The 13,379-nt window shown below is 40.5% G+C and overlaps 1 protein-coding gene across 1 annotated transcript in view; it reads left to right on the forward strand.

The window, feature by feature from the left end:
• The window catches only part of PRDX5 (peroxiredoxin 5), a 34,054-nt gene extending 22,553 nt beyond the window's left edge, over positions 1-11,501 (forward strand). Inside the window, exon 6 of the mRNA XM_053720048.1 lies at positions 11,254-11,501. Coding sequence (XP_053576023.1) covers positions 11,254-11,359 — 106 coding nt within the window. The 3' untranslated portion in view covers positions 11,360-11,501. The remainder of the gene's footprint in view (positions 1-11,253) is intronic.
• Positions 11,502-13,379: the final 1,878 nt, after the last annotated feature.

The raw sequence follows: 13,379 nt of genomic DNA on the forward strand, positions 1-13,379 counted from the left end.
CGCAGTATTTCCCTATGGGACTTCAGCCATAACTACCCTCAGGCGTCACAGGGACTTGTCCCTCAGCCTCCCCTTGTTGGGATAGAGGTATTTCCTACAGATATCATTTGTGGTACCCGTACCAGCCCTGGATGGGCTCTCTACTGGATTTAGCTGCAGATATCTTGCTGGTAAGCCCATTGGAGTGGTGCTTCTTCCAGGTAAGTAATTTACTGTACTCACATAGCCCACAGACTATATCAAGATACCCTTTAGGTGTTGCATGGCCAGGGGACATTAATAACTATACACAAACCCCTCACAAAGGGGTTAATGCCTTTTTTATGCTGCTATTATCATATGGCACTTCTCAAGTTAGATCTTTCAGGGATGGGAATCAGACATACAAATGCCTAAATAAATATAATTTTATTCAAAATAATAAAGGGATTATTTATTGTAAAATGTTATGCACGGAACATGTGAATTCATTTGCTGTAATCTGAGCATTGTGGTCTTGGCATGCTTTTAGCCCCTGCCGTGTCAGATATTTTCCCTAATGTTGGTGTGGCGAGAGATCTCTACCTAGTAGCCGTTGGCTGCATTCCTGCTGAAGCTCAAGAATGCATTGCTGAATCCCGAAGCCTACCCCCTACTCCTTCTCTGCTAGCAAGATCTGCCATTTATGTCTGACAGTGATACCCGTCTCCTATACAAGATATAAGTAAAAGCTTTCTCTTAGTGTGGGTTGGGGGCTTCGGGATGCAGCAATGCTTTCTTGAATGGTAGTAAATATATAAAGACCTGTGAAGGTGAACGCTTGCGTCAAGTGCCCAAAGTAAAAATACGTACCTAAGATTTTTTTTTTTTTTATTATTTTTTTTTTTTTTTAATACATGTATGACAATTGTCCCCTTAGGTTATTTCTAGGAGGTCATTTTGAGGTATTTCCTCTACGTTGGACACTCTGCTTTAAAGTGAATGTAAATTTTGATGCAAAATTGCTTTTTTTTTTTTTTTTTTTTTTTTTTAAACTTCGATTAAAAACAGGGGCACTTTAATTCATCAAAATTTACATTTCACTCCTGTTGAGAAAAAAAACTTACCTTTTAATCTTGACAGCAGCTCCATCTTCTCCCAGTCGTCCAAGCCATTTCTGACGTCAGACATGATGGAACGGTCATCCTCTAATCACGGCTTCCCCCCGGGGGAATCGGTGTCTGTTTCAACGCCATGATTGGAGGAATCCGGACTCATTTTAGACCCAGGAAGAGGCTTTGCGACAGGCAGAGGAAGCTGGAGCGGCTGTTTTTTTTTTTTTTTTTTTTTTTTCTTCAAATTTTTAAAAACCGGGCACTTTAGCATCAAAATTTACATTCACTTTAAGCTCTGAAGGGTGTGTGTGTGTGTGTGTGTGTGTGTATATATATGTATATATGTATATGTATATATATGTATATATATATGTATATATATATATGTGTATATATATATGTATATATATATATGTGTATGTGTGTATATATATATATGTGTATGTGTGTATATATATATATATATGTGTATGTGTATGTGTGTGTATATATATATGTGTATATATATATATGTGTATATATATATATGTGTATATATATATGTGTGTGTGTGTGTATATATATATATATATATATATATATATATATATATATATATATATATATATATATATATATTTATTTTATTTTTTTTCACAATTTAGTAGCACTTTATTAATTAGTGTGCCCATCCCTTACCCTATCTATAGTGCAGAATTCTTAACTAGCAGCAGTACACTTGGGGCTAGATTATAAGTGGAGCACTAAATTATCTTGCACACACAATTCTAGCATAAATTGTGATCGCTATTACTTTCAACTTGTAATACGAGCTTAATACCCAACGCGCAATGTACCCCTCATCGCTGACGCATAACTTCACTCCACTCGGAATCTAGCCCTATATGTGTAGTTTTCGTCTATGCACATAGGTTTTATTATGTAGATACTGAATATTGACAATGAATAATTGTATTTGCATTGTACGTAGTGTATTCACTTTAATTTATATGCAGTCTCTGCTTATCTGAACATGTTTTTACCAGTATCTACGGTGTACCTAGTTATCTATTGTGCTTGTCTAATCAGTCAGGCCAAATTACATAATAAATATGAACGTACTGTTTAGTTTATGTATGCAGGTGTATAGTATATACTGATACTTATTTCACGTACAGATTTAAAAAAAACTTAGTATAATTTTATGCATCAGTTTATGTATTTCAGAATTCATGTAGTAGTAGTAGTCCGGATATCTGGATTTATTCCTCTTGTCCTTCAGATCATCAGGAGTTATCCTTCTCTTAGAATCTGAGTCCTCCTAATTGACCAGCAGACCTTGGCCCTCTTTAGAAAATGTCCCATGATGGCCTAGGGCAGTGATGGCGAACCTTGGCACTCCAGATGTTTCAGAACTAAATTTCTTTAAGACACAATGAGTCCACGGATCATCATAATTACTAATGGGATATTCACCTCCTGGTCAGCAGGAGGAGGCAAAGAGCACCACATGGCAGCAGAGCTGTTAAATAGCTCCTCCCTTCCCTCCCACTCCAGTCATTCTCTTTGCCTACGTTGGTGATAGGAAGAGGTAAAGTGAGGTGTTAGATTAGAGCCTTCAATCAAGAGTTTATTATTTTTAAAGTAGTGCTGCTTTGTTTAGGGTGTAGCCGTAGTCCATATCAGTCTCTACAGTAGAGCTTTTGGTGGCTTTAGAGTAATGGGAACTTGTGGGACATAATTCTCACTGCGCCTCCCATACATTTATGCTGCCCTAACTGAGCAAGATTACTCAGGCTTTATCTTTCTCCACAGGGCTATGGGAGGGAGAGGGAGGACCTGCTGTCGGGCAGAATACAAAGGTAAGTGCTGACATTTTATTCTGGGTCTGGGATGATCTCAGTAGAAATGGAGCACTTATTGATCTGGGACTTATCTCCTAAATACTAAAGGAGGGTTTTTTCAGCAACGGCACATTATACGCAGGCACTGGGCCTGAGGAGAAAATTAAGTGGTTCTTAAATTTGGGGGACTTGTGTTCACTAGGGCTGAGGGAAGATAAACTCTCAATGGGAAGTGACATGTTGTTTTCATTTAGAGGCTAAGCTGCTGTCCAGCAAGCGGTAGCCCTATCCGCCCCCAGACTTCACTTACAGTCAGTTTGCTCCCGGTGGCTTATTTGTTTTTAACTTTCGTAATGGCGACCGGGAGTTTAGTATTGTAACGCCCACGATGGGCGGAGCTACGGGTGGCGCCAATTTTGGCTGCGCACTTCTCCACTTCCAAGTTTAGGCAACAGAAGGAGGAGTTTTCTATTTACAATGTACTTAACGTTTTTCCACTTCAGAGGCCGAACAACGTATACAATTACGTTCCGGACCTCTTTTGCCTAGGAGTCTATTGACATAGTTTTGTAAGGGCTTCGTTTTTTACAAAATAAAGTTGTTTTTTATAAAGAAGCAGTAACATTCAGATGGGTACCTCAGCAGGATTTACTGAGGTGTTGACAGGTTGGGCAGTAACTGTGTGATAAGTTACCTTCCTGCAGCACCTAAAAATAAAAAATGTTTTTAACACTTAAAGGAACAGTAACGTTTTTCAGATGGATACCTCAGCAGGGTATGCTGAGGTGTTGACAGGTTGGGCAGTAACTGCATGCTAAGTTGCTTTCCTGCTGCACATAAAAATAATTAAAAAAAAAAAAAAAAAAATTCTTAAAATTTAAAGAAACAGTAAAAATTTTATGTGGTGTGTTTTGTGTTTTTTTTTTTTTTTTTTTTTATTATATTTTTTTTTTCTTCTGAAAATTGAAACTGTTTACTTGATTATATCATCCTGTAGACAGGATGGAGCAAGAGGTTCCCTTGTCTTGACCTTGATTCAAGATTGTGCACAATATAATTGTACCTTCAAACCTTTGTTTTCTCATCTAATTGTGAGAAAATTATTTTATAAAGATAGACTTCTCCTTCTAAGACTCATGCTGTTTAGGAGCCTATTGTCAAGGGTCAAGCTATGCCAAAAATTTCTCCAGTAGAGTGCCACAAAATTTATAGCCCACCTGCAGTGCCCTGCGGTTCCTTTCACTCTCCATTTGGAGGTACCTTGAATTTCAAACATGGTCTGTTTTTCCCACTCTGTAGGGAAAAGTGCAAGAGGACATATTTTCAATCAGTTACGTGTGATTGTTTAGTGTAGCTTGATTACTTGCATTGATTACTTAAAGAGGTTTTTGACTACCTTGGGCGACTCCGTCTCTACCGGCGTAGTCTATCCTAGAGAGTCCTGTTACTTATACTAATATTGTGACGCGTCCTTCATGGTGGAGCTATTTCCTATACCAGATAGGGCTATAAGGATATTTGTCCAGGCATCAAAGAATCTGGTTATTACCTTTTTTTTTTTTTTTTTTTTCTCCTTTCCTAGATTAAATAGGATGTTTTATATAGTAGACTCTATAACAGTCTTTGCAGTAGCGAGATCCTGTTCCTATAGTGGCTAGTAGTCATTTTGGAACTGATGCAGGAATAGAACCCTATGACGGAGTTTGAGGGTTTAAATGGATAACCTGTGGTTGGTAGGGCTACTGTCTCTAGTGCGGCGGAGTACTGGTCTGATGTGTTGGTTTCTTTTGAACAGACACTCTCCCCTTCAAATGTAAAGTGTAAAGGCCTTTAAGTGAGTATAATCCTTTACTATAGGGGAGTGATGGGCACTAGGATTCAGGCTTTACCATACTGACCTGCAGAGCATAATGGTTAAGATCTTGGTCTGCGGTTTCATATACAGAATAAGAAATAAGCGAGAGGACGTCAGAGATAATTTCAGTTCTTCCGAGTTTTCTGGGGAAATACTTTCCCTCCTCCCAAGCAGGAGCAGTCTATGCCTGCTGGTACCCCCAGCCAGGCTTAGAATAGGGGAAAACAGCCCACGATTCCTGCTGTTAAATCAAGGACAACATGAGGGGCGTGTGCCTGATTCGTAAAGGAGCGGGTTTTTCCTTCTTCAATCAAGCTTGGGGTTTGTGGTTTCAGATCCCTTGGGAATTTTGTGTCCCTGAAATACAAATTAGAGTTCAAGACTTTTTCCCAGGTGCAGGTTTCTGTTTTCAAAATTGTAGACAGGCCAGACAGGAGGAGAGGCGTTCTTACACTGCATAGGAGACCTCTCCGACCTGGGAGTGATAATTCCTCTTCCAATTAGAACCAGGGTCTGGATTCGGTCCAGTATGGTCAATTTATTGACAGCGGTGGATTTGAGGGCGCATTCTTCCATGTTCCTATTTGCTGGAATCATTTCAGGTTTCTTCAAATCCACCCCAGGTGCTGGTACTTTGTGTTGTACCATGTATGGCTGTCCTTGGAAGTAAGGAGGCTTGTGTTCAACTAAAAGCTCTTTCTTTAAAGGGTTCTGGGATCGCTGTTGGCGATGCTTTGGCCACGGGGCATTGCAGTGGCACCTTAATTGGACGACATCACTAGTCCAGGCGCCATTCTTCCAACAAGCAAGTTTCCACAAGGACATGGTATTATCCTTCCTGAGATCTCAGGGATAAAAGGTACATTTAGAACAGAGTTCATTGGTCCCAAGTGCAAGGGTTTCTTTCTTGGGAATAATATAGATCCCATCAATGAAGATTTTTCTGACAGTAGTCGGGAAATCAAATATTTTCTATACTCATCTAGTCCTTCAGTCCACTCCTCGGCCGTCAATGGTCCAGTGCATGGAGGTAATCGGGCTGATGGTGGCGGCAATAGACATCATCCCGTTTGCTCGGTTCCACCTCATACCTTGGTAGTCAAACATGCTCATTCAATGGGACGGAGATTATTTAGACTTGTCTCCTCGAATAACTCTGGAGTAGGAGACAAGGGATTTTCTTCAATGGTGGTGGTCTCTGGCTCATCTATCCCAGGGAACCTGCTTTCGCAGACCGTCTCTGGTGATTGTGACAACAGGCGCCAGTCTTCTCGTGTGGGGAGCTGTCTGGGTCTCCCTGACGGCTCAGGGTGTTTGGACTCAGTCAGAGTCGGTTCTTCCTAAAACATCCTGGAACTGCGAACGATCTTCATTGCTCTTCTGGCCTGGCTCCAGTTAGCCTTGGTCCAGTTTGTTAGGTTCCAGTCGGACAACATACCTGCAGTGGCTTACGTCACTCATCTGGGAGGAATGAGGAGTTCCTTAGCGATGACAGAGGGTTCGAAGATAGTTCAGTAGGCGGAGGCCCATTCTTGCTACCTGTCGGCAATCCACACCCTAGGAGGCCTGATTAACGAGTGGAGTCAGCCGGAATTAGGTCTCCTTTCAGAATGCCAAGTTCCCAAGATACGGGGCAGGGTTCAGGGATCCCTGGGCGGAACTGACAGATGCTCTGGCAGTTCCTTGGTTTTTCAGTATAGCATTCCTGTCCCCTCCGTTTGCGCATCTTCCTCTGATTGTTACTCGGGTCACTTGAATCAAGCAAGAGAGGGCATCGCTGATCCAGCCCCTCCTTGGTTTCGCAGGATTTGGTGTGCAGATCTGGTGGACATGTCTTCTCTGCCACCTTGGAGACTTCCGTTGTGGAAGGACCTTCTACTTCAAGGGTCCTTACTTATCCTAAATTTAGTTTCTCTGAAGCTGTCTGTTTGGAAATTGAACGTTTAATTCTATCCAAGCAAGGTTTTTCTGACTCGGTCATAGAGACCATGATTTAGGCTTGTAAGCCTGTAACTAGAAAGATTTACCATAGAATATGGCGTAAATATCTTTATTGGTATGACTTTAAGGGCTAATCATGGAGTAGAGTTAGGATTCATATATTTTTGTCTTTTTTTTTTTTTTTTTTTTTTTTCTCCAAGTTTGGAGAAAGGTTTATCGATAAGTTCTCTAAAGGGTCAAATCTCGGCTTTGTCTATTTTATTTCACAAGCGTCTGGCGGATGTTCCAGATGTAAAATCATTTGTCAGGCCTTGGTCAGGATCAGGCCTGTGTACAGATCGGTTGCTCCTCCATGGAATCTGAATTTAGTTCTTAAGGTTGTTCAAGGGGCTCCGTTTGAACCTATGCATTCCATAGATATTGAGTTATCTTGGAAATATTTCTTTCTTGTTGCTAGTTCCTCTGGTTGTAGAGTGTCAGAGTTCTCAGCATTGCAGTATGAGTCTCCTTACTTTATTTTCCATTCAGATAAGGTAGTTTTATGTGCTACATTAGTATTTTTTCCTACGGTTACTTCTGATCAGAACATTAATCAGTAAGTTGTTGTTGTTGTTCTTTCTTTGTGTCCTAATCCTTCTCAGAAGGAACGACTCTGTACAATCTGGACGTGGTCCGTGCTTTAAAGTCTTCTACTGCAGACGACTGAGAATTTTCGTCAGTTTCTTTTTCTTTGTGGTTTTCTCAGGAACACGTAAGGGACAGAAGGCTACGGCTACTTCTTCTTTTTGACTGTAGAGTATATCCAGTGAGGTAGCTCCGTTGGTGATATACCCTGACTACAAAAGCCTGTCCAATGGTCCCGGCTGGGCCGACTCAGCCCTTCATCCTTCCAAGGTAGATAAGATGAGTACCATTACGTACTGGACAGCAGTCTCCAGAAAGAGTTACGGATCGTTCCACGAGGGCTGTTGCTTCCTCATGGGCATTAACGAATTAAGCTTCTGTGGAACAGTTTTGCAAGGCTGCAACGTGGTCCTCTCTTCACTTTTTTCGAAGTTCTTTAAATTTGATACTTTTATTTCGGCTGCGGCCGCTTTTGGGAGAAAGGTTCTTCAAGCAGTGGTGCCTTCCGTTTAGGTTACCGGTCTTGTCCCTCCCGTATCATCTGTGGACTCATCGGGTCTTAAAAAAGAAAATTTATGCTTACCTGATAAATTTATTTCTTTTTTGACACGATGAGTCCACGACCCGCCCTGTTCTTTTAGACCGGTTGTGGGTTATTGTAAACTTCAGACACACCTGCACCTTGGCTTTTCCTTTCTCTTCCTAACTTCGGTCGAATGACTGGAGTGGGAGCGAAGGGAGGAGCTATTTAACAGCTCTGCTGTGGTGCTCTTTGCCTCCTCCTGCTCACCAGGAGGTGAATATCCCTTTAGTAATTATGATGATCCGTGGACTCATCGTGTCAAAAAAGAAATACATTTATCATTTTATTTTCCCATGATGCTTAGACACACTTAAAGGGACACTGAACCCAAATGTTTTTTCTTTTGCGATTCAGATAGAGCATGCAACTTTCTAATTTACTCTTATCAATTTTTTTTTTCGTTCTCTTGCTATCTTTATTATAAAAAGAAGGCATCTAAGTGTCTTTTTGGTTCAATACTCGGGACAGCACTTTTTTATTGGTGGATGAATTTATCCACCAATCAGCAAGGGCAACCCAGGTTGTTCACCAAAAATGGGCCAGCATCTAAACTTACATTCTTGCATTTCAAATAAAGATACCAAGAGAATGAAGAAAATTTGATAATAGGAGTAAATTAGAAGGTTGCTTAAAATTGCATGCTCTATCTGAATCACAAAATAAAAAAATTGGGTTCAGTGTCCCTTTAAGTCCAGTTGAGCATCATGGGAAATGTAGTTCTGAAACATCTGGAGTGCCAAGGTTCGCCATCACTGGCCTAGGGGTTAGCTAAGTTGGCTTGAAAGCTGAAGGTTAAGCGTTCAAATTCAGCTACGGCTACTTGTTCTAGCACGAAATCTTGCAAAGGTGGCTGCCTTTATTTATTGTGTCCAGGGCCTGGAGAACATGACAATGGTTGCCCCTATACCTGTCTCAGAACTAGGCCAAGGTCTTTACTCCAAAGAATAAAGGGATTTTCAGTCCATTTTAGACTTGTGAACCCACCAAGGGCATCTGGCTTCAAAATGGAAACAATTTTCACATTTTTACTCTTTATCCAACATGATCAATTCATAGACCTTAAGGATGCATACCTGCACATCTCTATCCACAAGGATCACCATCGATTACTATGGTTAACATTCCTATGCATACACTATTAGTTGTCGTCCTTCCATGTGGTCTGAAGGCAGCTCCTTGCATCTTTACAAAGGTGAGTAGTATCATTGTGGGCTGTGATCAGAGCTCACGGGGGATCTTAATTGACATCAGGATGATATGTAAGTGCAGGCTTTTTCCTTGCCTCTAGCTATTGCTCCTATACAAAGGTTACTGTCTTTCCTCCAAGACCATGGATGGAGAATCGATGTTCTAAATAACTCTATCTCCAGCTAAAAAGGTGTCCGTTCTAGGAGTCATCATAGATTCTATCCTAATGCATCTATTACTGGTGGAATCACGCTGAATACAACTTCAGAAGGCGTGTCTGTCCCTGCAACCTGCTTTATTTCCATCAGTAGCTCAATGCATGGAGGTGGTAGTCGGTTTTATGGTTGCGGCTTTGGATGTTACCTTTGCCTAACTCCACTTGTGATCTCTTAATCTGTGCAAGTTCAATTAGAGGTCAAAGAATTATCTGCAATTGGAACAGCAAAATTGTCTGTCTGACAATCTCTCTCTTGGATACTAGTCCTTCTTTGACCCTTGGGACATCTTCTTTTTTTTTTTTTTTTTTTTCTCCCATTACTATGGTTGCATTGGCCTCTTGGCTCAAATAAGTGATTCATAAGGCTTACTTAATGGCGTGAAAGTCGCCTCCTAAGCGTATCACAGCTCACTATTCAAGAGCCGTTGCAACTTCCTGGGTTTTTCTTAAAAAAAAAAAAAAAAATTCTAATTTCTTCCAAAGATGAATAAGATGCAACATGTTTGTCTCTGCATACTTTTTCAATATGTTACGATTTGATGCAGCTTTTGTCAGGAAAGTCCTTCAGGCTGCAGTGTCGGCTAAATAGGAACTACTAGAAAACTTGTCCCACTCTTTCCGTGACATAGACCATCTGCTTGGGTATTAATCCCATGTGATATAGAGCCCTATGGACCATCATCATTTTACAAAACAAAACATTTGATTACCTGAATTTTTTTTTTTTTTCTGAACGATGGTCTATAGGCCCCTCCCATTTAAATTTTTGGGCGACCGTTCTAATGACACCTCTACAGACCCTGCTTTGTCTTTCTTACCTATATGTTTCCTATTCTCTGCTCGGCTATATGTTGAACTGAATAGAAATGGGAGGTGTGAGGAATTTTAAGCTCCCCCTAGTGGTGGGAAATATATTGCCATTTGTTATGGAGCCCTATGGGTCATCATTCCGAAAGAAAATCATTTATTGGGTAAGCATACATTTTTCTTTTTATTATTGCTTATGGAAAAATTTGGTATGTACTCATGTTTGATTTCCTTGATTTTACAATTTAAGATAAATTGTAAGCATGCAACTCCCAGTTAAATGTTCATAGAAAGAAAAATACATAATAATGTCCATAGCATTTTGTGTATATATGTATGTATGTGTATATATATGTATGTGTGTGTGTGTGTATATATATATATATATGTATATGTACGTTTCGGGACATGTAGCGTCCCTTCTTCTGAAGAAGGGATGCTACATGTCCCGAAAACGTCACTTAATAAATTTCTAATTTGATGGCAGAAGACCAGTGAGTGCATTGAATCATTTGCTATTTTACATTTCCTGAGAGCACCCTGGCAGTTGATGAGAGGTGGTGAGAGTGCATATACCTCCATATAGGGCTTGTGCTCACTCTTTCAGAACTACATTACCCATAATGCTTAGGCACACTGAAGTCCAGCTGATCATCATGGGAAATGTAGTTCTGAAACATCTGGAGGGCCAAGGTTCCCCATCCCTGCTAGGGCCTCAATCAATTGCTGTCGATGTAAAGTATTAGTGTTGTATAGAAGCTGTCTCTCTTACATCAATACATCCATGTATACACTTGTTTCAGAATTAAAATCGGTTTCTTAAAAACCTAGAACCTGCAGTAATCAAATTCTGTCCTAATTTCTGATTGCAGTAGTGCTTGTCTTTACCAATGTTTAGGTTCCAGCAAACGGGTAAAACACACAGCTCAATTTCGGTGTCACAATGCACTAAGTCTCCAGAGCTGAGCTATTCAGGGCCGGCATATGTACCCAGATTTGTGTTCAGCTCAGAATCTGCAGCGTTTTACAGCTCTTCAGTTAACATTAACTGTATAATTAACCCCAATAGTGCATAGTTCTATTGCAAACCATTTAGTAAAGAAATGTCCTCCTGCCTTACTTGATTCATCTCCTCTCCTCAGGTTTTCCATGGTGGTTGAAAATGGAAAAGTGAAATCCATTAATGTTGAAGAAGACGGTACTGGCTTAACCTGCAGTTTGGCAGTGAGCATCCTCTCCCAGCTGTGAACGTCTCTGCACCTCTAACAACATCCGCTAGCTAAACAGATACTTAGTGTGCCCTCCTGTACTGTATCAACCTGTGCTGAGAGACGTAACCAACCTGTAATGTAGTAAACAAAGTCTATTTAATAAAAACAACTACAACCACCGTGGTTTGTGTAAAGTTATTGTTTGTATTGTAAGCAGACAGGTGTTTGTGTACAATGGGTGAGCATACACTGGGTACATTTACTGTAACATGGGCAGCGCTCTCTGTATACACTGGGTACATTTACTATAAATGTTCATATGTAGGTACAACTCTCAAGTGAAAATTCTGCTATGGTCTATTGTAAAACCAAAACAAAGTTTAGAAAGTGTATTGGAATCTTGGTTCAATTGCACCTCTTAATTCTGTATAAATGCCCCTTGTGCACAGTAAGAGTATATGACCAGTAGTGAGCGACCTCTCAAGTGGCATTAAATCACTAAATACTCAAGTATCCACTTCCTACTGGTCATGACCACCTGAAAAGGACATTGGACCAGCCTCTTTCAGCAAATGGAAAACACCAGTGACCGGCATCTGGTAAAGACAATCTGAGGTTATAACAGAAATGGTCTCATATATTTACAGCTCGCTAACTTTTGGACCTTTACAAACATTTGAATCCTATCATTACTGAGACGTCTTCTCAAATTATTACTATCGGAAAGTAATTCTCTCATATCTGTTTTTTTCTTCTTTCTCTCATGTCTATAATCTGTTCTTGTTCATTCTTACATGTAAAATTATTAAAGTTTTAAGGTTCCACTAAAAGCCCTATTTTCTTCTTAAATGGACAGAGTCCACAGCTGCATTCATTACTTTTGGGAATTAAGAACGTGGCCACTAGGAGGAGGCAAAGACAACCCAGCCAAAGGCTTAAAGGGACAGAATACTCATATGCTAAATCACTTGAAACTGATGCAGTATAACTGTAAAAAGCTGACAGGAAAATATCACCTGAGCATCTCTATGCAAAAAAATGACGAAATTAACTGCAGCCAATCAGCCTCAACAGTGCTGAGGTCATGAACTCTTTTACTGTGATCTCATGAGATTTGACTTTATTATGAAATCTCATGAGAGTTAACTTCCTTAAACTGAATAGGGAAATATGATGGTTCACGAGGCTCAATCCCTTAGCTGTCTCGGGACAGACATACTGATTTGCTGTTTAGAAGTCCTTTGCAATGGGAGGTGGCTACTGAGGAACTTTTGAGGTAAAATATCTTTCTTTTTTACATAGAGATGTTCAGGTGATATATTCTAGTCAGCTTTTTACAGTTATACTGCATCACTTTCAAGTGTTTGAACATTTGGGTATCATGGCCCTTTAAATACTCCTCCCACTCTCCTCATCCCCCCAGTCATCAGAAGGATGGCAGAGAAGTGTCAGAATTTTTGTTTTTGTCTCTTATGGAGGGTAGTACTCTTCGGCATGGGACAGGGGTTTTAAGTAGTCCTGTCAGTCTCTCAGTGAGGGCTTGGATGAAAGTTAGAGTCCGGATATGCAGGGGGTTTCTTTCTGCGAAACCATCCCGACTTATGTTAACAGATCCTCAAGCAATTGGCGTTGTCAAACTTTGCTTTGCTGCCTGCTTTCTTCTCTCAAGTCCATGGCGGAGGCGATGCTACTATTGTCACACTTGAAGGGCCGTGTTCCTGTTCCACAGCGTAGATTCCGGTTAGATCGTTTCATTTAACGTTATTTGCAATGAGAATGTTTCCCGAGAGGCTACCACCTTGGGGGTCTAACTTATACATAAGGGTCTCAGTGAGTCTCTTTTAGAATCTTGGAATCAAGGGTTAATATCTCTTGAGGAGGGTTATTGAACAGGCAGGGTTTATAATCCTGTTTATGTGATTCAACCTGCTTATGTGCAATGTTTACTGGGCTTGTTGTTGGAAGTGATGCAGCCTTTTGGTTGGGCGCGCTTGTTTGGACTGTACGGTTCACTTTTTGTGTTCGGGCGTGGCTACGTTCCGTTCCATTTCCGCGTT

This window comes from Bombina bombina, chromosome 7 (assembly GCF_027579735.1).
Source record: "Bombina bombina isolate aBomBom1 chromosome 7, aBomBom1.pri, whole genome shotgun sequence".
NCBI lineage: Eukaryota > Metazoa > Chordata > Amphibia > Anura > Bombinatoridae > Bombina > Bombina bombina.